General features: G+C 50.6%; 1 protein-coding gene across 2 annotated transcripts in view; it reads right to left on the reverse strand.

The window, feature by feature from the left end:
- Nucleotides 1–24,919, reverse strand: part of LOC132083528 (opioid-binding protein/cell adhesion molecule homolog) — a 110,096-nt gene extending 85,177 nt beyond the window's left edge. For both annotated transcript variants that reach the window (XM_059488245.1, XM_059488244.1), the window contains exon 1: nucleotides 24,695–24,919. In XM_059488245.1, coding sequence (XP_059344228.1) covers nucleotides 24,695–24,861 — 167 coding nt within the window. In that variant the 5' untranslated portion in view covers nucleotides 24,862–24,919. The remainder of the gene's footprint in view (nucleotides 1–24,694) is intronic.
- Nucleotides 24,920–26,061: the final 1,142 nt, after the last annotated feature.

A 26,061-nucleotide genomic window follows, 5' to 3' on the forward strand; every position in this document is an offset into this window, starting at 1 on the left:
GAAGGGATGAAAGGCAGAGGGAGGACGCCAGCCTCAAAAATCACATCCTCCGCTATTGCTCTCGAACAGATAAACGCTCCAGGAGAGTTTCGCGGGGCATGTGATGATAGGAGACGTTTTTGTGATACACAGGTGTGAAAAAGGGAGACAGGCGGGAGAATAAAACCTGATAACACTTCACTCAGGCAGCGGCAGCAAAGGCAGGTGCTTTTTATTCCCCAGCTGCATGAACCAAGGGGAGCAGAAGGAAAGCACGGAGCAGCCGAGCCAGCTCAGATCCCAGGCAGGATCTCACCCTGGATGTGAGAACCTCCTGCAGCGAGGCAGCTCTGCTCTTCCTGCACACAGGTATTGCACTCCCAGCAGCTCAGCTCGTGGGCTTGCAGGCTGGGGTGTGCAGTGCCAGCCTGCTCCTGACAGCCTCCCAAGGGTTCTGGGGGCAGCCACATTCATTTGCATCACCAAACGTGAATTTAACTTTTTTGCAGAAGTGGAAGACCGTCAGAGACAAGTTTGCTGTAGGAAACATGGAGAAAAATCCACTCCTGCTAGAGAAGGTGCTGTTTGATAAGCTGCAGGCAAGCCCTGTCCCTTGAGCCCAGCCTAAACTAAACCAGAGCAGTGCAGTACACAGGGAAATCCCAAAGGATGTGAAAATTAGAAGCAATATTATTATTTTTAACACCAAGTTTAGGAATAACAACTCTTAGGGCTTATCTGGGAACCACCTATGCATGCATACACCTACACACAGGTGTGTGTGTGTTATTTGTAGGAACCACTTCCTGAGACACCTGCACCTTTATTTCTGTATCACAGCATCCTTAATTTCTCTATACCCAACACTTTCTTAGTAATCAGCATATTTTTCCCTGATTTTGAACTCCTCAGGATGCATTTCATCTGAAGGAGCTTGTCTAAAGGAGGATTCCTCCAGTGACCTGCTGACAGGGAGCTGGGGGCTCATTCTGCTGATCACATCCCACTGGGAGATCCTCGGAATTGTCTGGGAAAGGCAGCAACAATGACAACACCAGGGTCCCATGGGGCTTTTCAGACATTCCAGTGGGACAGAGCATTGCTCCATTCCCCACTGCTGCAGCTCCCAGGAAAATATTCTCCAGCTCTGCTGTGAGAAGGACAGCACTCAGGAGTGAGGGACACAAGTGGGATTTATCCCCTGACACACGGGGAAGAAAAGCCAGTCCAAACCCAGCTGAGCACAGAGGTTTTGCCTCAGCCTGGGCTTGCGAGGGACATGACCTTTCTGAAAACTCTGGTTATTTATTTTGATAATCCTTTTGTTGGGATAAACGCTTTGCTCTTGCCACAGCCTCAAGGTCGTGGGAGTTAATGAGGAGAGGAGAAAGGCCAAGTGAATGGGATCTGTCCTTTGCAACTGAAGGCATCAGGGAATGAGGGGTGAAATGAGGGGGCTGGACTCCTTCTCCTCTGCTTTTCACTCGAAAAAAGCCAACAACAGCAACACAGCTGCAAAATAAGTCTCTTTCTATCCCTTCTTTATTCTTTTTTTTCCATTGCTGCCCTCATTGCTCTTCCCTAGGTAGTACCACCACCTCCATACTCCAACTTGTTCCTCACAAACTACACCTTGATGGGAAGAAAAGAGGTTCTTACCCATGGCCTGGACCCTCACACAAACACCCCCAAGGCAGCACAGTCCTGCCCCCTCCAAGGACCCCACACCCTTTTACAGACCCTAACACTGAGGTGGCCTTAGAGCAGAGCAAAAGGGTGGAGGGGAATCTGCCAACCCCTCCCTGCTTGGATACAGCCATTTTGGTGCAGAGATCTGCAAGAAGAATATTAAGCTTGGTCTGAATGCAGCAGCCTCGCTCAAGATTTATGAAGGATGAAGGAAGGAAGATTCTGAGGCAAAGCATCATCTCAAAAATAACTGCCGAGTCCTAGCGGGTATAAAAGACCTGTCCATAAACCAGTTTGTCATCACCAGTCAATAAAAATTCAAGCCATGGGAGGAGGAGGCGATAGCTGAGGTCCCTCTCCTGCCACTGTGCCCTCGTGTGATCCCAGCTGGATCACCTGCACACACAGGTGGGCAAAGGCAAGTCTATCCTCAGCCTGGCTCCCAGCTGGATCACCTGCACACACAGGTGGGCAAAGGCAAGTCTATCCTCAGCCTGGCTCCCAGTGCACATCCCCTGCCCCAGAGTCTCAAGGTGGGCACAGTTACACCCATTCAGGGTCTGATGGCCAGGCAGGACCAGGGCAGCAGGACCAGAACAAAAGGAAATGGCCTCATGTTCCAGCAGGGGAGGGGTAGGTTGGATATTAGGAATGAGTTCTCCATGGAAAGGGTTTTCAAGCACTGCCACAGGCTGCCCAGGGCAGTGGTGGGGTTTAAAAGATGTGCAGATGTGGCCTTTGGGGACATGGGTTAGTGGTGTGTTTGACAGTGCTGGGAATGGGTGAACTTGATGATTTTAGAGGGCTTTTCCAACAGAAATGATTCTGTTATTTAAGGGAGAAGGATGGAGTCACACCTACAAAACCCACCTGGGGAATGGTGTCAGCACAAAACCCAAGTCCTGGTACCTATGAGATGTCCAGGAGGACTCTGCTTCTCTCTGCTACCTATTGCTAACACTTCAGCCACCTTCTGAGCCAGAGAGAGACAGAGAGAGAGAGAGAAAGAGAGAGAGGAGGATCTGCTGCCAACTCAGGTGACCCCTCTGGGGCAAAGCCTCCTGGCCACAAGCTGTATCCAGGCAGAGCTGCCCAAGGCACAGGAAGAGGCTCTTTGATGAGCTGCACCAAGCTGAAGGCAGTTGGCAAGCAGAGCAATCCATCGCTGTGATAAAATCTGTCCTTAAAGGAGCTTGGTGTCTTTCCTTTCCGCAGGTTTTTTAACACTGCCTGATGCAAAGGAAAACACCCCAGCTGGTAAAAGAGGAAGGAAACTTCTCTCATCACCTTTCCCATCACAGGCAGCCCAGACACTTGTGGTACCTGGCAGCCCTGGGAGCCTTCACATCTGATTTCCCTGTGCTTGTTCAAAGACGGGACATCCCCGGGAGGCGACGCCGGCTCAGCCGCCAAGGGCTGACGGCAGCAGAGAGGGAAGTGCCAAGGCTGGGAAGGATCTGTCAGAGTTCTCCAGGCTCTCATCCAGCTGGGGCAGGCCTGTTGCTGTGCTGTAATTCTCCAGTGCTCTATCAAATCAAGTTTTAAACAGCTCGGGTGGTGGAGAGGGCTGTGGAGGCTTCAAGTTCTCTCCAATGGGAGGATTTCTTCCTCTGCAAAATAATTTATTCCCTAAGGGAACATCTCATGCCAATTTTTTCCCATTTCAGCCTTTCCTCAGCTTCCAACCTGATGGTTCATGTCCCTCTACCCCATCCTCCCATAGAGTCTCTTGCCAAACTCCTTTGCCCATCAAGGCATGGGCACAACCCCAGTGCTACCAAGCCAGTCAGAGCCAGCACACCCAGAGAAGCAGGAGCAGCACCAACATGGGGAGAAAAACCCCTTTCCTACCTATCCCCAGCCCTAAATTCAATTATCTGCATGCTTCTCTGCTGGAACAAAAAGGAACATGCAGGGATATTACTGAGGTTAATTTAGAGCCACCAAGAACTGTGTGTGACCAAGCACACCAGCTGTGTGTGTCCTTGCTTCTTCTCCATCTCACCAGGTTTTTCATTCCCTGAACCTTCTGGCTAAAAAAAAAAAAAAAAAAAATAAAAAAAAAGCACCTTGCCATCCCTTCTCATTACTAATCATTCCCATCAGCCTCCCAGGAAGCATTCTGGGGCCACTTGACCATTAACAGGGCACTAAATGCAAGGCAGAGGAGGATATATTAATATCTAATAAGAGTGATAGATGATCTGAGCCACTCAGGCACTCCGGCTCAGGTAGTTGTGGCAGGTACTGGAGCTAATTTAAAATAATAATAATAATAACAACAATAATGGCAGCAGCAGCAGCAGCTGCCTTCATTTTCCAAGTCAATTGATTCCTCAGCAGGAATGCCATCTTGACAGATTTATTTTGATCGAATCGTCTAATTGAATACAGTTCTTGTTTCCCTTCACTTTGTGACCTTTCACGCCTGTGAAATAAATGCAATTTGGAGAATTATTCCTCAGCATCAAACTCAGCTTCTCCAGGGCTGGGGTGCCTGCCTTGTATCGCCAGTTTGCCAACAAAACACTATCAAAGGATGCCAATGCAAAGGAGGTGCCCAGGCTTGGGCACTCTGCCAGTATTTCATTTCCACTTCCACTTTAAAAAATGTTTAATAAAAAAAACCAACAACTATAGGAGGTTTGCAAGAAGCACAATCAAACATCCTGGCTGTTTGGGCAGATTTTTTTCTTCCTGTTAGATCCCTAACATTTACTGTACCACAGCTCCTTCCAGTTTAATAGAAAATTTCCTCCCAGTCCTACGATGCTGCTGGAATAAGACGTACCAAGCTCTTCCCTTCCTCCGGCAGAGACACAGGCTCCAACCCCCACCAGCCATTCATCCAAATTCACCTCCTCCCCAGGCCCTCCCAGCTCCTGCCTGGGATGCTCTGATGTGCCAGATACGAGATGATGCTTCCCATAAATTTCACAAGAACGAGTATCAAAGATTAAAAATAACTAAGCCACGTCCCTCGCAGACAAACGCGCTGTCTGCGCGCCAAGAGAGGTCCTGGTGAGAAGAGTTGCAGCTGAATCTTTTATAATAATATCAATCAATATTAAAAATGAATGGCCTGCTCAATTTTTAAAGCATCTTAAATTAATCTTTAAACACAACTATTTTGCTTAAACCAAAGGCTTTTGGTAGTCTGAGAATGGTATTTCCATCTGCTCCCTCGGGCTCGTGCCAGGTACTAGAAGAGGTCTAATAAATAAGCAAATAATATACATCCAGCACAATTCCCTTGAACCTCAAAAGGGGGAAAATGCAGAATTTACTACTAAATTTGTTATTGACTTAGCTGCAAAAAACATCTTTTTCAGTGCATTATGATAGACCCTATGGAGACTATTAAATGTGCTAAACCCACTGGGTTTAGACTGGATAACAAACCTTGCTGCTACCCTAGGATATCAGGATGGTGCAGGACCACAGAACCACTTAGACTGGAAAAGACCTCTCAGATTGAGTCCCACCTTGTCACGCAGCCCGGAGCACTGAGAGCCACCTCCAGTCCTTCCTTGGATGCCTCCAGGGATGGGGACCCCACCACCTCCCTGAGCAGCCCATTCCAAGGTCTAACAACCATTTCTATGGAAAAAAAATCCTTCTGATGTCCAATCTGAACCTCTTTTGATGCAATCAAGGCTGAATAGGAGAGGAATGGGGACACAGGGAAGGCATGGACTACAATGAAATTGGGTTGAACCTATCTAATCCCCTCCAACAAATGCCTACATCTAAACAAATCAAAATTTGGACATTACTCTCATACTCTAACAACGACTTCTGTGAAAAAAAAATCCTTCTGATGTCCAATCTGAATCTCTTCTGGCACAACTGAGGCTGAAAAGGAGAGGAATAGGGGCGCAGGGAAGGCTTGGGACTACGGTGAAGTTGGGTTGAACCCATCTAATCCCCTCCAACAAACACCTACACCTAAACAAAATCAAAATTTGGACATTACTCTCATGCTCCATGGACTGCCCCAGAATTTCAAGAGCTTTCCCAGCACGGGAAAAGCCACTGAGTCAGGCAGCAAGCTTCCCAGTGCCAGTGATTTTAATATATTCAGGAGAATGTGGCATTTCTGATGGCAAGACTTCTGCCTCACTTGCCGTTTAATGTTAAGAGGCTTGTACAGTCAGCAGCGTTTAAAGAGTAATGACTGTTTTCATGGTAAATGCTCTGTTAAATAACCCAGGATTATTGTGTTGTGTTATTGCATATATAAAATGGCATTTCAAAAAAAATAATAATTGTTTTAGAGCTAATTGATGTTTTTAACCGGCTCCGTGCGTGGAATTTTTATTGGGTGGAGGGTTGGGCTGCTGTCAGGAAGAGGCAATAAAGGCAGGGAGGTTTTGACCTGAAAATCACTCTGTCTGGGCATTGTATGGTTCAGGTGCTGCTTGTGGTCAAACAACTGGAGAAGATTCAAGCTCTCTGCTCTAAAATGTGAAATTTAGCCACAGGCAGGCATCTCTGCATCCCAAATCTGAGTGTCCACCCATGGCTGGAGCATCCCTTGTCCACACATGGTCAGTGTGACACCAGAGATCCACCCTGCCAGCAGCACCCCTGCCTCCAGTCTGCCAATCTCCCCCTCTCAACCCCCAGCTTTGGTCAGTTATCCATGTGGTGACACTTGGGAGCCACCCAAATCCCCCTGGGGGGTGACACATCCCCCTCCCCTGCTCCCCAGAGTTATTTCTGCAGACAGCAAGGGAGAACCGCCCTAATGCTCAGGCTGATGAATCACTGATGAGCAATCCTGCCGCGGGAGTTTAACTCTGACCGTGCCTGAAGGGATGAGGATGGCTCAGCTCCTTCCCTGCTCCCACCTCCCACAAGGGCACTGTCCTCACACATCCTCAGTAAAGCCATCACTGCCATTTCTCTCATCACACAATGATTTTGGCACCCACCACAGCCCTGCCCTGCTGAGCTGAGCACATTCAGTGACCTCGTGGCTGCTGAGACCCCAAACCCTCTTTGTGTACACCCCTTGAAGTCTGTGGGTGTTTCAGTCCTCAGTCCAAGGGTGGGGAAGTGCTCCTGCTTTTCCAACCTGGAGGCTTTGAGCTCCTCTGACAGCAGCTGCCTCACTGACCCCTGTCTGGACACTCACAGGGCAATGGATCAGTCAGAAGCACTGGCAGGTCCTGAAGTTTCAGAGATGCAGTGATTTTGGGGATGTGCAGTTAACAGGGGCAGCAGTGTGGAAAAGCAGTTATTTAACTCACCATGTGCCTGTGCCATAACTCAGCATCCTGTGTGGTGGTGACATGAAAGGGAACATAGAGAAATAGATATGTAAATGTCTATTATAATAAAATTACTGTTGACTTTTGGGGTTTTTTTTGGTTTTTTGGGGGTTTTTTTGTTTGTTTGTTTGAGTCTTTTACCCTCCCCTTTTTTTTTTTTTTAATACTTTCAGTCCTCAATCCAAGGGTGAGGAAGTGCTCCTGCTTTTCCAACCTGGAGACTCTGAGGTCCTCTGACAGCAGCTGCCTTGCTGACCCCTGTCTGGACACTCACAGGGCACTGGGGCAGTCAAAGCACTGGCAGGTCCTGAAGTTTCAGAGAGGCAGTGATTTTGGGGATGTGCAGTTAATTACAGGAGCTATGGGAGCTGCTGGAAGGGAGAGCAGGGCCATCAGGGCCCACAGTTAAAATCCTAGACCATCTGCTAAGTTCCCTGAGTCCACACATGAGCCCAGTGCCAGCGTCCTCAGATCACAGGGTGAGAGCAAGGAGGTGACACACACCTCCCAAAGAGACCCAGGGTGTCGCTGAGTGTCATCCCTGGCAATCTGGCAGTTCATTAACTCAGAAGAGTCCCCAGCATCTCTCCTCTGCACCACGAACCACCTCACAACAGCTTATAACAAACCAGGGACCTGTAGTGCAGAGGGCAAAAGCCACCAGCTCTGAATCATCACAGGGAAGGAGGGATGAAAGCCACCATCGTGCCCCAGACCCTGGCAGCAGCAGGGAACAGGTAAAAGGAAAAGGTTCAAATGAAGCACAAGATGAGGTTTGCAGGCGGGCAGGGAGGAAAGCTCTGCACTCCTCCAGCATGGGAAGGACAGCACAAAAATAATTGGGCTGAAATATCTAAGGGAAGGCTGCCCAGAGCAGGAGAGTTCAAGACCATGAGCCTGCTGGTTTGAAGTTGTTCCTCACTTTCAGAAGTCACTCCCAGGCCTGTCTTTGCTGAGCCATCAGCACTCAGGGCGGGCCCTATGGACAGTCCCAGACCTGGCCAAACTCACCCTGTAATGAGTTTCCACCTTCTGCTGCAGCTTTTCCCAGCCCCCAAAGACAAGCTTGATCTGATCTGGGAGATCACATCTTGCTGTAGGGATCACAGAGAGGTGACAGGAGTCATCTCCTTTCTCAGTATCACCCCATGCTCCACTCATGATCCTACAGCAGCTGCACAGCCCAGGAGGTGCTGGTTAAATGCAGCTCTCTGTGTTCCAGCAGTGCCAATAATATCGCTGGCTGCACACACAGCCTCTATTAAACAAGATACAGACGTGAGAACCTGAGGCCAAAACAGTCTCACCATCGTTTTCTCCCAACCCCACCCTCTGCAAAAGCCAGAGAATCCTGTCCCTCAGACAGGACAACTCCTCACTTCATCCTTCCCTTCTTCAGAGGGAGCCTTTTCCAGGTCCTGGGGCTCTGTCTGAACCCTCTCCCTCCCTTGGAGGCACCTGGATCCCAGAGGGACACTGCCCTAATGGGTTACATCTCATTACCGCGACCTCAATGTCTCTCCAAGTCTCCCTCTCCCTTCAGCATCTGTCTCCACGGCACCCAAGTGCCTCAGATGAGTAGCAAAGTCCCTTTGTGTGTTTTCCCAACCCTTGGCTGTACAAGTACCGTTTAATCAAGCTCAGTAATGAAGGCAGAAATGAGCCAGAACAGGCTGTGCTGCCACAGGCAGGATCAGCTCAGGCTTTGAATCAGAGCTGGGGGCTGACCCTGCCACCCTCAGGTGACAAAGGGGACAGGAGCAGCAGCGGGGTCGAGCACCTCTGTGATGTTCCAAAGGATCCAAGCAGCCTCAAAGTTCCAAACAGCCCATGGGCACGTCAGCTATAATGCAAGTGCATGTGGTAAATCCCAAATCTGTTCCTACACATTAACATTGTGGGATATTTAATTCTCCAAGGTTCCCAGGCTCGAGTTTAACCCTCCATAAAAGCAACACTCGCCTCAGGACCCCTAAAAGATATTTAGGGCACAAAGTCTGTGCTCTGGAGTGTACTCCTGCCTGGCACTGCAAGCCCAGATGCTGCTGCCAGCTCCCAGGCTCACTTCTGAGCATGGTGCCTGCTCTCCAGGCTTGGCTTTCTCCCTCTCTCCAGGATCCTTCTCGCATGGATGCTGTCACATGTGCTTTAATTAGCACTTCCCTCCAGCCTGGCCAACTCCTGCTTCCAGCATTTGTAAGATGACTTCCCCATCTGTAAATCAGGCAGCAGAAGACATCTCTCCCTCCCACACCATCCCTGACATGAGTTCTGCCCTGCTGAGCATCCGCCAGATGCTGGGAGGGGAGTCACACACCTGATGGAAGTGCTTGGGACACAGAGCTTTCCTAAACCCAGCTCTCCATGTCTGGTGTCATGCTGTCAACTCCCACCACTTGCTGCTTTTCCCTCTCTGCTCAAATCTGCCAGATCTGGAAATGGCCCTGCATGAGGATTTCACCTTGTACAGAGCTGCAGTGCATGTGTGGAGCTGTAGGAACACAGTTAAAGGTTTGCAGCCACGATCTGAGATCATCTTAGAAAAGCCACAAAACAAATAAAGGCACTACAAAACACAGAATGCCAGAATAATGTGGGTTGTGAAGGGATTTAAAACTCATCTTGTCCTAAGCCCTGCCATGGGCAGGGTACCTTCCACTCGCCCAAGTTGCTCAAATAATCTGTAATTTAACCAATCAAAATACATTGGTTCTGTTCACCCCCTCATGGTCTGGACTTTGCCCCTCCTCTTTATTGTGATTAACTATCACTAGTAGGAAATTACTATCTCCCCCTACTCAAGAGGAAGGAGAAACACATTTGCAGCCTGTGCTACACAGGTGCAAATGATTCCAAATAACTTTTATTTCTTGGAAAAGCACATTCATGATCCTGCTGCTGACATAAAACTCCCTGCAAGCTGTTCTGGGCAGGGACTATCTCTGTGCTATACACTCACACAGTGCCTGTCCCAGCCTCCAGGCCCTACTATAATATAAATAATGATAATCCCTCACTCAGCAATACAATGAAACACTTGCATAATATTAAAAATTATTTAAAATTCATACCTACATTGGGAAATTATTCAGTAAACTCTAATTACTTATCAAAAGCAACGACGATAGTTTTAAGGAGAAGGAGTGCCCATAAATACAGAGCCATAAATAAACTGCTTCTCAGTAGCACAAATTAATTTGTATTTAATTGCTAGAAATTGCTATCAATTACTAAACATTCCTTGCAGAATAGGCAAATTCTTTTAAGAACAATTTCAATTGCTAATCAACAGTCTTTTTTTTTTTTCTTTTAATTTTTCTTCTTTCTCATCCCTCCTGCTGCCAAGTGCAGGAGACCACCCAGCCAGTGAGGCTCTGCACTTTTGGGAGGGCAGAGAGAGACCTGTGAGGATCCAAGGAGCTGCTCAGGCTTCAGGAGGTTTTACCATCTGTAACACCCTGAAGAGGTTACAGATGTAGGAGCGTCAGGGGGTGGGATGGATGGAGATGAGAGATCTCTGCAGCCAGGGCTTGGAATTTGGGGTTTATTGCAAAGGGCCTGGGTGCAGGGCCCTGCTGGGAGCTGCCAGCCACAGCTCAGAGCAGCACTGAGAGAAGAGAGGGGGAGAGAGGATGAGAGGGTGAGAGAGTAAAAGGGTAAGAGAGTGAGGTTCCTGTTACAATACAATAAATCATCTTCTGTGTTGGATATTCTAATTCTCACCTACCAATCTAGTACAACATACAAATCCTATTTACATACAGCCCATAAGAATCATTACATTACCACACTGTGTTACATTTTAAACCCTAAAAACTCCTCTTTGGGCCCCTTCTGCCAAGCTGTAGGGTCTGCTCTGACCCTTGGGCCTGTCTGCAAGCAGAGGGTGTTGTTCCATCAAAAGGGGATCACCTTCAGCCAACCACACCATTGTTTTCCAGTTGTTCAGTGACTGAGGTATCTCAAAGCTTGCTTTCATTTCAATCTCACTTATAGTTTCCATATTCTCAAAATCTTTTGCCAGACAATCATATTGATAAGGCTTTCCTTTTTTATCTTCCCCAACAAGACAGGAGAACCAGTGCTGAGAAACATCCCTGACACAGCAAGAAGAGTGATTCCTTGCAAAGGATTGAAAGGAGGGAACTGAGAGCTGAAGTTACACATCCAGGGAGAGAAACACCTCGCAGGGACTGCATCTCCCCACAGCAAAGCCATGGCAGATGCTGGCGGAGGCTCTCTGTGCCCCACTGCTCCTCTCCAGAGGCAGCCCGTGCCCTCCTGCAGGAGGGTGGTCCCACTCCTGCCGTGTGGCAGGACACGAGCCCAGCGCACGCCTGGCTGCCGCTTCCCGCCTCCCCGCGCTGAGCAGCCCCGCTATCGCTCCTGACTCATTTTCTGGTGTTTTCTGCTTTGCTGTTGGCATAACATCCCATCAGCACAGTTAATTACATCCACGCTGAGTGTGAAGGACAGGCTGAGTCTCGCAAGGAGCCGGCGGCTGTGCAATCCTTCCCGCTGCTCTCGCAAAACAGCTTCCATGGATGCTGACAAACCGTGTGCGAGACAGCAGCTCCCGGGGGAACTCCTCCCTGCAACGCCAGGGTTCGGGATTGCTCTCACCCCCACACCCCTCCAAATCCCCCCAGTGTCCCTGCTGGGAGCAAACACCTTGTGTTGGGGATGTCCCATCACTGGAAGTGTCCAAGGCCAGGCTGGAGCAAACTGGAATAGTGTAAGGTGTCCCTGCCCATGGGATATGAAATGAGCTTTAAAGTCCCTTCCAATCCAAACCGTTCTGGAAATCGCTGCTCTCCCTGACCCTCATTGCTCAAACAGAGGCTACAAGGACTCCCCAAAAAGTTTGCACAAAGCACAAAATGCAGAAGAAACGTGTGCCCTCTGCCAGCAGAGAAAGCCCCGTCACATCCCACACAAACCCACCCTGCTGATGGAGGCATTTGTACATCCATGGGTGAGAGCAGGCTGGAAGCAGAGGAGGGTGCTGGGAAGAGCTGCTCATGTCTGCAGCTCGATTAAAGACAGACCCAGGGTCTCCAGCACTGTCAATCCAACATCCAGGCACCGCTCCATCACCGTCCCCCCAGGAGCGGGCTGACAGTCACAGGGAGCCATGTGCCAGCCATGACAAGCAAAGCAAGTGACACACACATCTCCTGCTTACAATAACAGCCCTTCCGTGTCTAATCCATCATATTCGATGCAGATCTCTTACCCTGAAGTGTTGTCAATGAGGATTTAATTTAGTGCTAATTAGACAAATATTGCATGTTGAACAGCCATTGATTATTAAGAGACAGGGAGCGTGGCTTGGCTCAGCAGTGAGCATGGACACGCTGGATTATATCCGGGATGAGACTGGGAAATGTCTTGCTGTTTCTAATCATCAGATAGTAATTAACGTCCAATAACTTGTAACTTGGTTTATCATTATAGATTTAGGAAGGCAGTAATAGTACTGTATGCTAATTAAATATCAATTGATTATTTAAGGCATATAAAGATTTAGCAGCAAGGTAATAGATATACACAGTTGTTAAAGTTTAATATCCATCACGCAGCATTCTCCCGTTCTATTAAGTTAGTGTTTAATGAGAAAGAGTGTTGTTACTGTGGGAAACTTTTGGGTGGGAGTGTCCAAAATGTTTGGCAGCATGCAAGGTTTAGAGTCTCTCAAAGGAGCAAGAAGTCAGGAAATTCAGAGCCTCAGGTGCAGAGAGGTCAAGCAAGAGGTGGTGGCAGAGCCCAAGGCACTCCTAAACCTCCTATCTGACATTTTGCATCTCAATCCATGCACCCCCCACCCAAAAAGTAAGACAAGTTGTCAATTCACTGCTGGAATAAAACTTTCTGTTTCAAACCCCAGCCCAAAACCTTCTGTATTCCCACCAGCCCACAGGGCAGCCTCATCCAACTGTAAGACACGCACAAGAAGCTAAAGTTTAGAGCAAACTTCCTTAAATAATAATGGGAAATAAATCAATAGAACCCTGATATCCCCTTTCTCTGGTACCTGCTCCCCAGAGCTGCCTCTCCCCGCCAGGACGGGGTCTGATCCCGTGCCCAGCACCAGAGATTTGGGAGGGTTGGGAAGACTGAGCTCCTTCCCACGTGAGAGATAAAACCAGAGATGAGAGACAGAAGCCCAGCATCTAAAAGGGAAAAGATAAATGGCTTCTGAAGGAAAATAACCTGCTGGACTCCATAGGTTTGGCAGCACCCTGCTAAGTGCAGCATCAGTCTTGAAAACCACTGCAAGCTCAGCAATCGCAGGACAAAGCACAGGATTCTGTCAGGGTTTCTCCCCAGAGGGAGCCAAGGCCCAGGACTGTCTAGTTTTGGCCACTCTGGATGAATCCCAGCCTGGGGAGGTGGGCTAGAAGAGAGATGTAGCAGGGAGAACACCTTTCAGTACACAGAGCTGCTTCCTGCAGACAGGCTGGCCCCGTCACTGATTTACCAGGCAATAAAAGCAAAATCAAGGAAAATGCCTCAACTGCACCCCTGAGAGTGTCCAGCCTCAGTTATAGAGTCTGGGCAGGCCCCAGCTGCCTCTTAAAAGCTTGTTTTGTACACAGTGGGACTGACATGACTGGGGAAGGGGTCCAGAGATGGCTGGCTCTGTGATGGGTGCTGGAGCATGACTCCCACAGCAAGGAGAAGGGGAAAAGTGCTGCTGCTTGAGAACAGCGCAGAAAAAGGCAGCAGAAGGCAGCAGGATGAGGCCAGCACCCATCCTGCAGAGGGCTGGAAAACCCCCTTGCATGGAAGGAAAATCAATACACTCCATCATGGGCATTCCTACTTGGGGCACCACAGCATGGGATCTAGAGCAAGACATCAGCAACTGCACATCTCTACTTCAGAAACCTCCAGAGTCCTTGGTGGCATCCCAAAACGCCAGTCCTGCAGCACAATGATGCCATGAACAGGAACACTCCTGCACAGACAGATTCAGGACATAAAGCCAGCTCCCCAAGCTCTCTGTGCCACCCAGCAGGATGTTACCAGCCGGCTGCAGCCTGAAACTACTGCAAAGGTGGCTTTTCCTAGCAATTGGGAATGGATTTTAGACTGGGCTGGGTCTCAGAAGCAGAGAAGCACCAGAAGAAGAACTCCCAGCCTGCTTCCTTACAGCCATCCCAGACAGTGATTCCCACCCCAGGCTTCCCACTGGCTCACAGGCAGCAGCTCCAGCCTTGCCTGGGCCACCATCTGAGGCACCTCCTGCTGCCCCCCTGCGCACCAGGCTCCTTACTCCATGGTACAGATCAGATTCCATTTGTCTGACACAATTTCTCCTTGACAAACCTCTGCTGGCTGTGGTGGAGTTTCTTGTCCATTCTAGCTGATCACAAATAATTTTGCTTGTTTGCTCCAAAGCATTGCCAGGATGGAAGATGAGCAATCTCCTACAATAGCTTCTCTCACTTTTCTACGCCAACCACTAAATTTGCCCTTCCCCAGGGGTCTGGAGCATTCCCTGCCCTTTGGGATGAGCAGCAGCAAGTCCTGACATCACTCCAGCCACTTCCCTGCAGAGCCAAGCAGGAACAGCATCAGCCCAGGTGATTTATACCAGAACTCCAGCAAGAGAGCTGAGCAAAGGCTGAGAGAAACCTCTCTTAAATAGTTTTGTAGTGGAGTTTACCCGAGCTGCAGCAGGCAACAAAGAAACGTCAAGAGCAATGAGACAAGGCAGGGGAGGCGTCGTAGCAGATAAAGGATTCTTCAGGTATGAGACAAAACCAGCTTTGGAAACCTCGCAGAAGTGAGTTTAAAGTCTCCAGAGGATATCAATTGAGAGTCTGTCACTTGGTGTCAGGATAACTTTCTGGACAGCTCTCGGAGCTTGTTAAGCTCTTGCTTGGGCTGCATTTGAGCTCTGGTGGCAGCGCTGTCTGCAAGAACCAGCGCTGAAACCAAAGATGAAAAAGGTCTGCTGAGTCCATGCAGCTTTTCTATTTTCCTTCCAAAATTCCCCACCATGACCTGCAACACCAGTGTCAGCCATGGGGAGCTCAGACAGGGTTGCTGCAAGACACACTCCCACAAGGAGGGGATATGTCCAAGCAGAGAAAACACTGTGAAATTGAGCTCCTCTCACTCCAAAACAAGGGCTGATGTGTCCAGGAGGGATTTGTGGGCACAGGGTGGGGAATGCAGGATGAGAATGCAGCAGCCCGTGTAAAAGCAGGTGGCCAAACCAGACGGTCGTAACTCTGTCTCAGCATCACAATCTACGGCTCTGGGTAGGAAATAGCCACTTCCCCCACAGCAATCATTTCATCAAAAACCCTGCAAGACTCCTGCTGTTCCCACTAGCCCTGGATCCCTAACTTTAATTAAGTCCAAAGAGCCTTCCCGCAAGAACAAGGGAGGAGAGGGTGACTCAGACAGCGATGGGACCAGTCAGTGCAATTATCATACAGTTAAGAATATTAATTAAAAACAGCCCTCCCCCCAGTTAAAAAAAAAAAAAAAAGGCAAACGAATCAATTCTACTTAAAGGAATATATGGGGATGAGGAGAAGGAGCAGGGAGGGTGACAGAGACAGAGATGGGATGCGCTGTGAATGCAAAGAGCTTCCCACCGTGGCCGCTGCCGCAGTCAGCCCCAGGCCTGGCTGCTGCCAACACTTACTCCCAGTCTCCTCAGAAATGGGCTCAATCTTTCCTTCTACCTGCTGCCGCATCAGAGCAACTCCTGTGATCACACAAAGGACTTTAAATCTTGGCTTTAACTGCCTTGATTGAATTAAATGCAACACCACGGTAAAGCAGGCTCCTCATTCCAGGTGTGAGCAAGGAGCCCTTGCTCTGCCGCTAACGGCACTCTCCCTCTCTCGGAAATGATGAGTTGCTCATGGGTTATGCTCTTTAAGAAAGGAAAAAAAAAAGTCATCTGATAAAGTGGGTTATAAAACCGGTGGTGGTAATAAACGGAGAGCAAGGAGCCTGATGCAAAGCCTGCAGAGAAGGCAGAACCTGCTGTAGAGACACAATATCTGAGCCATGATTAATGCATGACCACGGGTGACAGCTCGGAGCAGCGCAGGTGCCACCCACGACGCAGGGGACAAGAGCAGCAGAGGGAAGTCACCCAGACACCAGAGCGAGGGTGTCAGGAGAGGATGATGAGTGACTGGCTCCTAGGTGTTGATGCTGAGGGAGTGGAGGTTCCTGGTAGGCACCTTCTGCTCAAGTACCTGCAGCCCTTCAGTGGAGATGCTTCCACCCCTGTGATGCAGCTGGGATACAACCCAGCCAAGGTTTCCAGGCAGGATCAGCCCATTGGGATGGCCAACCATGACCTGCCAGCAATGCCCCCATAGTAAACCCAGTGAGCAACATGCAGAGAAAGCTGTGACTCAGTAGCATTCTGCCACAACAGCCTCTTTGACTGCGGGCACCACAGGGGACAGGCCATGAGCACAAGGGGACAAGGCCAAGCAGTGACATGATGGGATGGGAACAGGCTTGCAGTGACTCCTGATCCTCCAACAAAGCTACTGTCCCATGAACGACAGCTGCAGGAAAAGGCATCTCAGGCACCTGGGTTTATGAGAGGGAAGGGAGGACACACTGCAGGAAAGGACTCTGAGTGGAGAAAACCTGATGAGAGCACAACTCCCAATTCCTGCCTGAAACTCCCCAGGCCATGTCACTCCAAGGCAGTCCTGCAGGAACCAGCACCACCATGGACTTATCACAGAGGGTGGAGAAGAGCTCAGCTCCCTCCTCTCCTTCCATGTTCATCCTCCTTTCCTGGGACTTGCCTTTCCATGAAACAGGGATAAAGAGGAGCACGCTCCTGTGGCTCCTACAAGCACCAACACAGAGCAGGATCTGTCACAAGAAGGTGCCCTGGGAGCACAAACCATTTCTCTTTATCAGCCTCTATTATTATCGCATCAATGGAACCTTCACTGGCAGGATGGATGCTCAAGTGCCCAGGAAGCACTCCTGGCTCTTTCCTGCCCCTCCATGTGAGCGGGGCACTGTGCTGACAAATCCCCAGGAGAATTACAGCCGAGTTCTGGGCACAGACACGACTATCGGTTCCTTTTTATGAGCCTTCATTGTTATTACCACCTATTTCTTTTTACATTCCTGCCAAAATACCAAACATTAATCTCCCTCGCTCCCTGCAGGCAAAACATGGGTAATTGGATTTATATGGGTTAGAAATTTGTTAGATTTTTATATAAATATATATATACACACATGCACACACAGAGAGAAGATATAAAAACCCAGTGAAGGGATACACTATCCCATTGGAACTTGGGTACCAACTGGCTCAAGCCACACCCCCCACATTTCTGTGCTGCCTGCTGGGCTTTAATTTAGGAGCTCATCCCTCAAAGCTGAACTACACACACTGAGAGTTCCCAGTCGTGGATTTTTCTTTGGTGCACCCTTTGCAACACCCTGGTTTTACCTTTACCCACTCCCTTTTTCCACCTGACATTTTTCTTTCCCCCTTCCCAACTTTTCTTTCTCTTTTTCCACTTTCTCCTTTCTGGATCCCATTCCTCTCCTCTCCAGCTCCAGCCTGGAAGCGACACCACACACAAGCCTTGGCACACCAAGAGAAGAAAAAGCAAGATGTGTGACATGTCCTCAAGTGTCCCCACTCTGAACCCATCAGCACTGGAGATGGCACAAAATACCTCATCAGCATCAGCACAATTTGCTGATCTTTTACAGGATGAGAAAAAATATCTTAAATTTACAGCTTACACCACAACAGATGTTGTTCTCATTATCCTCCCCCTCCACAGAGAAACAGTCTTGGAGACCCATTTGTATCCCAAGGAACAAGTCCGTCAAGTGAGCATAGTCATGGAAACAACTCATTTTAAGCAAATCTTGGGAAATATTCATGGGAAAACAGAAATATAAAATGTGAGTGTTTTTGCACTGAAGAGCCGACCTTGAAGGGTTCTGTCAGGAAAGACAAGACCTACATATCAAATCCAACCTGCAGTAAACAACCCATTACAGGCTAAAAATTGTTGACAGGGGCTGTGGGGAAATTATTTTTCTCATTAAAAAAAAAAAAAAAGAAGAAGAAAAAACAGCACATCCTAACCCTCAAAGGCTGCTCACAAGGACAGAGGAAGAAGTGATAGTCACTGAATCAGATATTTCTTATGAACTGTCTGCTAGGCTGCAGTATCTAAAGATTATCACTTAAAACAATATGTCCAGCTGTTGTAAAAAGCATCCGTGGTTTAGGGCTGAGGAATGCAAGGAGGAGGCAAACTGTGAGAACAGTCAGGGGAACAGAGAAACTCTTTGGAAAGCAGGAATGTGAAAGACAGCCACTGTGCTCCCGTTTGGTTCTGCAGCGTTAACACCTAATCCTGTTCCAGAAACAAAGCCCTCAGCTCCTGGAGGAGTGTTCGTGATCCAGGGGAAGGACAGCTATTACCAGGGAGTTTATTATCCTTGCAAAAAGATCTCTGTACCCTATAGTGCAGGATTACCAACAGTTCAGTCTCATCCCCGGGAGGTAAATATCACCACTTGGAAATATTTCTGCCTAGTGGAGCTTAAAAATTCAGCGTGGGGGGGTGGGTTTTTTGCTAGACAAGAGGATCTTCCCAGGGTTTGAATCGTGGCCCTGGGAGATGTGACAGTGAGGGTCCCCTCCTCCCTCTGCAGAGCCCCACCAGCTCGCTGTGCTCTCCAAACCAGCATTTTCTGCAGCAAACCCCCAGTGCTGTGGTTCCAGCCTGTGTCAGCAGGACTCCCCAGCGCTCTGACACTGAGCCCAGCCCTACACCCACATAAAACCTGCCTGGTGCTGGCTCAGCAGGACAAGGGCTGGCACAGACAGCAGCTCAAGCTGGCTGAAGGTGAATTCCCCAAAGCCAGCCCTGGATCTCCCCAAAGCCGAACTTGAATCTTCTTGCACAACAAAGGGAACTGTGCTCTTGAGGGACAACCAGTGCTGGGGACAACGAGCTGCAGGGAACACCAGACTCAGGGACAATGAACGACAGGGAACAGCAATCTTGGGACAACCAGCATCAGGGACAACCAACTGCAGGGAACACAGCATAAGGGGCCACCAATTGCAGGGATAACCAGCCTCAGGGATAATGAACCACAGGGAACACAAGCCACAGGGAACACCAACCTCAGGGACAAACAGCTGCAGGGACAACCAGCCTCAGGGACAATGAACCACAAGGAACACCAACCTCAGGGACAACGAGCCACAGGGACAACGAGCCACAAGGAACACCAGCATCAGGGACAACCAGCATCAGGGACAACCAGCATCAGGGACAATTACCCCAGAACAACCAATCCCAGGGACAACAAACTGCAGGGAACACCAGCCTCAGGAACAACCAGCCTTAAGGACAATGAACCACAAGGAACACCAACCTCAGGGACAAGCACTTCCAGGGACAACCAGCCCAGGACAAACCAACATCAGTGACAACCAGCCTCTCACTGCACAACCCAAGATGTGACCTCACATAAACCAGCCAGCTCTGACATGAGCTGGAGACCAATATTCAACCCACAGCAAAAGACACCAGGACTCAAAGCTCCCTCCAGCACATCCTTCACTAATGCCAACAAGGACAACAGTGTGGAAGGGGCTGTGAGACTCCTCCAGCCTCACCAAGGTGGGAAGGGGCACATGCAGGGTACCAGCTCCACGGGTTCAGCATCTGCATTTTGGCAGCATCACTGGTGCAGCAGCCTGGGGAGGAAGGAGCCCTCCTGCAACCCCCTGACCTTTCTCCAACCACCCTTCCAGTGGCTGCAATATTACAGTGAAATTAGCGGGCACTGTAATTACAACTATCAGGAGCAGATAAGACAAGTTAAATACCAGCTACCTAGGGAGAAATTATTATGCCAGCCAGGAGGATCCAAATGCCAGAATCCATGGCTGTAATTTCCCTGAGTCGCCAATTACAGCTCCGCCATGCAGCGAGCACTACCTTGGAAACGGCAGGTATATATTTAGCTGCTCCAGAAAAGTTTTTGGGTAGGAGAGAGGGGGGGAAAGGAAGGGGCAGCAATGGAACAAGTCCTCACTAATCTGCTCTGCACTAATCCCCACGCTTTTAGCATTTGCACACAAAGAGCAGTGACTCTCTTCCTGCTCCCCAGCAAGGATTTAACAGCAGAGATGTGGATGCATTAACGCTTCTTTTCTCTGCCAGGTCCGTGGCTGCTGTTGCAGGGCGACAGGTGAGTGTCACAACCCCCATTAACAGGTAGGTACACAGAATATCAGCAGTTTGACTGAAAAAGAGGCCAAAAAAATGTGATTTCCTGACTTCTCAGACCTATGCCTGGAGACTGTGGTCCTGCCTCCTGCTCCTGCTGGTTGTATTTTACTGAGGTCTTGCTGCGTGCTGGAAAATAGACTGTGGTAGGTTATTACACCAAAAGAAAAAAAAAAAGAAGAATCAAAGCAGCATTGTCAGAAATAATTAAAACCATAATTGCAAAAATAAATGGAAGAACAGCATCTCATGATGTTTTATTCGGGCTTTTTATTTTTAATTGGAATTGTTCTCACACTAGCTAATTGACAGAATACAGCCAGGCACAGAATCTGGGATGCCAATGAGCAAAGCTAGCCTGACTTCTTGGTCTCCTTCATGGACAGGCAGGAGGAGAGGCCATGGGTTCACCAGAAGCAGACAAGCCCAGGGGATTTGACTTGAAAATTTGCCCTTATGTACAGAGATAAAGCAGCTCTGTATTATTTAGTTTGGAAAAAAGCCTAGCTATATCTGCTGTAGCATCACCTATGAGTATACATTCCTCTAATCATCACTGATAAACCACTGCTGATGGATCCTTTTAGAGATGGGGAAACTGAGGCTGAGAGCAACAGAGGGGCCTCCTTAAGTCCTGGTGTCCCTGCGGTGACAGCCAGGGAAAAAAAACTCAGCACACCCCATCTCCCAGCTAATCCCTCCAACCTCTAAAACACGCTCTAAAACCCAACAATATTTCTTAAATACAGATAAAACTATAAAGCCTTGAAATTTTGAGCAGCTGGTGGTTGATGTCTTTATGAACTGTACTGATGGCTGCTGTAAAGGTCGGTTTGCTGGCGGCACAGCGGGATGATCCCATTTCCATCATTTCCACCCCCATTCTAACACCGTGGGAATATTTGCCACAGTTTCCCCTCTGGCCTCATGGAGATGCTTCCACCACTGATGCAGCTGGGATAAAACCCAACCAAAGTCTCCAGGCAGGATCAAGCCATTGGGAGTGGCCAACCATGCCCCCACAGCAACACTAGGATGTGCTGCACGTGGAGAATGCCAAGACTCAATGGCATTCTTCCCAAAAGAAGGAACTTAATCCTTGTTTCCACATCAAATCCCAGCTGGGAGATTAAAAAGTGACCATCTCCGACAGGGATAAAACCCAACCAAAGTCTCCAGACAGGATCAACCCATGGGGATTGGCCAACCATGACCTACCAGCAATGCTCCCACAGCAACCCTAAGACATGCATCTAAGAGCAGCATGTGGAGAATGCCAAGACTCAATGGCATTCTTCCCAAAAGAAGGAATTTAATCCATCAAATCCCAGCAGGGACATTAAAAAGTGACCATCTCCACCATCTCTGGTGGTTCCCAGTGTGCTCCTTGCTCTGTTTCATGTCCCACATTGGTGGGTAACATCAGTTACTCCTGCCATCTCAACACCCGAGCTTTATATTCCTGAATCAGGGAAGAGGCAGTTTGGTTTGATTTTTAACAGTACACAGATAATTTCCATACTGCCTTTAGTTCTCAGGAGAGGAAAGGTGCCTGACTATTATGGGAATTGTTTGTTCTTACAATAAAAAGGAGTGAATTACCAACAATCCCCGCTTAAAATGGAAATTATTTGTTGCTGATCTAAGATGACCTGCAAGTTGCCTGTAGATGGAGCCTGAGTTTCTGCAAGGATTATGCTGAGCCTCCCTCAGAAAAAGGGTGGAGAGCTGGAAATGGAAGCGCCCAAAATCCAATACAGGAAACCCACAAGCAGCCTGAAAAGCCTCCAGGTTTCCTCCACCGCTTTCACACAGGTCTGCTTGCTCTCCCAGCTCCTTTTTGCAATGCAAGGGGTGATTAAAGGCTGATCTTGGAAAGCAAAGAGCTTCCACCAACCCTGCAGGAGCCAAGGAGATCTGCAGGCTCTGCCCATCTCACCACCAGGATGAGGGAGAGGACCTGGCCATCCAGACCTGGGGCTAATTCTGCAAGAGCTATGCACTGGAATTACAGCTCTCAGTTTTTCCAAGCCCAGCTCCTTGTCTGAGCCCCAAGAAAAGTGCCATTTGCAGGGAGGACAGCAGAGGACACCACCACCTCCTCCTGTGTGTCTACAGAAGAAAACACCATTTAGCAATAACACCACTCACTCAGAAAGACTTCCCAGGGCACTTTTCCCTGCCTGGCTCTTCATAGGAAATCACAGCCTGCAAACAAACATCCTCAAGATGCTCCACCTTTGTCCTCCTGCCTTCAACCCCCCCACTGATGCCACCTCTTTGGCTTGATGTGTGCATTTCCCTGCCTATCTCCAGATCCCAAGGGAAGATGGAAAACTGCTTGCCACCCAGAGGCTGCAGAGGGGCAGCAGCAGGGAAGCAGGGAGAGGAGGGAAGGGAAGGAGCACTGGGAAACAGCAGTGCAAGAAAAGATGGAGCAGACTGGGAGCAAATGGGAGCTGGAGGCAGAAAGCTGCCTGCAGCAGGGGAAAGCTGGACTGGAGGAGGAGAAGGGAGGGGGTAAAAGCATGGAAAAGGTGCCCTGGAGAACCTGGGTAGGAGCAGATGCCAAGGGGGGAAATGGATAAAACTCAGGTGCTTTTGAGACAGGGGCTTGCCCTAAGTGTCAGCACTTGGGAGATGCAGAGTTTCTTATGGGAGGTCTAAAACCTCCCACCACTCCAGGGCTGCTTCACAAACATCCCCTCCTGCAAGCAGCACAGAAAAGGGGACGGAAGATTAGAAATTAAAAAAAAAAAAAAAAAAGAAAAAAAGGAGATCCAAGTCAGCCCTCTGCTGGCAGCAGGCTCGGCTGGACGTGCAGGGGCTCCCCAGGGAGCAGGCTCAGGCACCCATCCTGCTCTGAGCAGCACCAGCATCGCCTCCAAGAGCCCCAGAGCCACACTTCACTGCAGAGACAAGCTCCAACAGCGAGGAAAAGAGCACCAGGGCCAAAGGCACTTCTCTGGGGGACTGTCCTTCCTTAAACTGCTTTGCTCACACAGCTCAGGTTAATCATCATTGAAGTTCAATTACGAAAAGCACAAGGAGACAGCCCTCTGCTCCCCAGCTGTGCCACAGCCCCCAGGAACGAGGGGTGATGATACAAGAGTGTCCCAGCGGGCAGGAAAAGGGACAGCATCCCACAGTCAGGCACTGAGCGTGGTGGGAAGGGGCAGACAGGCAACCAACACCTTCCTCCGCAGCACGGAACCCACAGAGCCTCAGCCAGAGCCTGATTCCCAAAACCACCAAACACTTCCCCTGCAAAGCCCACCTCAGGCACGGAAACCTGCCCAGGTGAGCACAGCTCACTCTGCTCAAAGCAGCAGCAGCAGCTCCTCAGCCCTGCGCTGGCTCTGCTGCTCACGGGGAGCGTGCCAGGCTCTGCTTGTGCCATCCCCGTGCCTGGCTCTGCTTGTGCCATCCCCGTGCCTGGCTCTGGCAGAGCAGCTGCTCTCTGCTGCTGAGACCCTGCTCCTCCGGGTCTGATTGAGCCTCGGGTGAGGGGCACACGCTGCTCGCTGGTGCAGGCAAAGCAGACAAACTCCTCCGGGCTCTCTCGCTCCACACTCACGTCCCACCACCCCCGAGCTCCTTCCCCCAGTCCCACAGCTCCCGGATTAACCGGCTCGGCTCCTCCCGGGGCTGCCCGAAGCACGCACAGCACGACCCAAAGCCTCAGTGCCCTCCAAAATAAAGGCTGGGCTGCTCCTCTGGCCGCGATGCCTGTGGAGAGCTGCGGTGCTACCTGGGTACAGCCCCGCGTACACCTGTAACTCATTCAGGGAATGAAAGGGATGCTCGGCTGGGCTGTGCGGCACAGGAGTGACCCATCTGCATATCAGCCGCCTGTGTTTCTCCTACAGCAAACAACGTAAGGGAAAGCATCCATCAGAATTCATAAGATGCACCCCTGGAGTAAAAGATTGATTTGATATTAGCGGATTCGTGCAGAGACTATAAAGCGATCGAGGAAAACACCGACACCTCGGAGGCAGCGCAGCCCTGGAAAGCCGCTGGCAGTGCGGGCTGGCACCGGCGCCAGCAGCACGGACCCCCCTCCCCTCTCACGCAGGCACAACTTTGGGATTTTCAGGCAGCACTAACTCACTGTCTGCCACCTAAACCCCTGTGTGCTCTCCTCGTCTGGCACCCGCAGCCCCCCCAGGAGCTGCAGCCCGAAAAGCACCGAACGCATCCGTCCCTCCAAAACCGCTCGCACGGGGTGACCCCACCACGGCGGGGACAAGCTAGCACCCGGAGTGTCCCCTGCCACCACCACGGGGACAAGCTGCCACACGCAGTGTCCCCTGCCACCACGATAGGGACAAGCCCCTGGGACACGCGCAAAGTCTCCGGCTGGTCCCAGGACCCTCCGGCAGCCCCGGCGGGCACAGAGCATCCCCCAAAAGCCGCAAGCAGCACCCCCGACCCCCCAAGCCCCCGTGCAGCTGCTCCTACCTGAGCGTGGCGCTCTCCCCTTGCCGCACTGTCACGTTGTCCATGGCTTTGGGGAAGGTGGCATCTCCGCTGCGCACGGGCACTCCTGCGGGCACAAGGAAGAGCAGCCTGAGACAGAGGACGACCAGGCACCTCCAGGGCAGGGCCAAGCACCCACCGACCCCCATCCTGGGCAGCGGGGACTTTTCCAACAGGCAAAAAACACACCCGACAAGGCGAAAAGGGGGAAGGGGTGGGTGGAGAGGAGGGATGGGGGGGAGCAAAACCACCGGGGCGAGCGCTGCGGAGCTCCACGGAGATCAGGAGAGCCCCCGGCAAGGCTGGCTGCGAGCGCTGAGCCTGCCGAGCGGCATCGGAGGGAGTCCCGCTGTCCTCGGGCGAGGGAGGAGGACGGGAGGGCCGGGGGGAGGAGGAGGAAGAGGAGGAGAGAAGGTGCGGAGCACGAGATGAAGGTCACAGATGTGTGGCTGCTGGAGACGCTACTTTCAGCTGCAGCTGGGCAGGCGCTGCGGAGATCTGGCATCAAAAGTTTATAACCCACGGAGGAAACGTGAGTGTCTGTGAAAGGAAAGGGAGGGCGGCATCGGCAGCGGGGAGGACACAGCGGGCCGGGGCTGGGCTGTTCTCCGGCTCTTGAGCTTTTGTTTAAATCACAGAGAGAAAGGAGAATTTAAAAAAAAAAAATTAAAAAAATTCAAAACCCAATAAAGCTCCCAAAATCCCGGTTCTGTCGCAAGATCGAAACTTCCCCGCGGAGCTGCAGGCGATGTCCGCGATGCTCCCGGGCTGTGTCCGGAGGGTCTCGGAGCTGCTCGGGCTGCGGCTCAGGCGCGCAGCGGGGCGGGGGGGACGCGGGGGGGCGGCGGCGGCAGCAGCACCCCGGCCCCGGCCGGCAGCATCCCCGGGGTTGTCATGGCAGCGGCTCCAGCGCTGCCCGGCGCCTCGGCTCCCGCACGGCCCGAGCCCCGCACACGGGCGGGCGGCAGCGGGGCGGGATGCGCGGGAGGACACGCACATTAACCCCCGCCGCGCCGGCACCGGGGCTGCCAACAGCCGAGGGACCCCCACCCTTCACCCGCTTCAGCCCTGCTTCAGAGGGGGCTTTTGTCACGCCACGCAACCCCCAGCTTGCCCTCAACAGCAGCACGTTGTCCAAACCCTCCCCTACCGCAGCACCTTTGCCTGCCTCCACCTGTTGATGGATATCCCTGTGGGGGACTGGCTCCAGTTCTCTCTCTCTGTGAGAAACAGGGTCCTGTCCCCACGTCCTTGCCCCATGGGATGGTGTAAGACAGCTCCAGAGCATCTCCTGTCCTGTCCCTGCTTCCTGACACTGAGATCCTTGAATTAGGAAGCCCAATGGCTTT

Source organism: Ammospiza nelsoni, chromosome 24 (genome assembly GCF_027579445.1).
Source record: "Ammospiza nelsoni isolate bAmmNel1 chromosome 24, bAmmNel1.pri, whole genome shotgun sequence".
NCBI lineage: Eukaryota > Metazoa > Chordata > Aves > Passeriformes > Passerellidae > Ammospiza > Ammospiza nelsoni.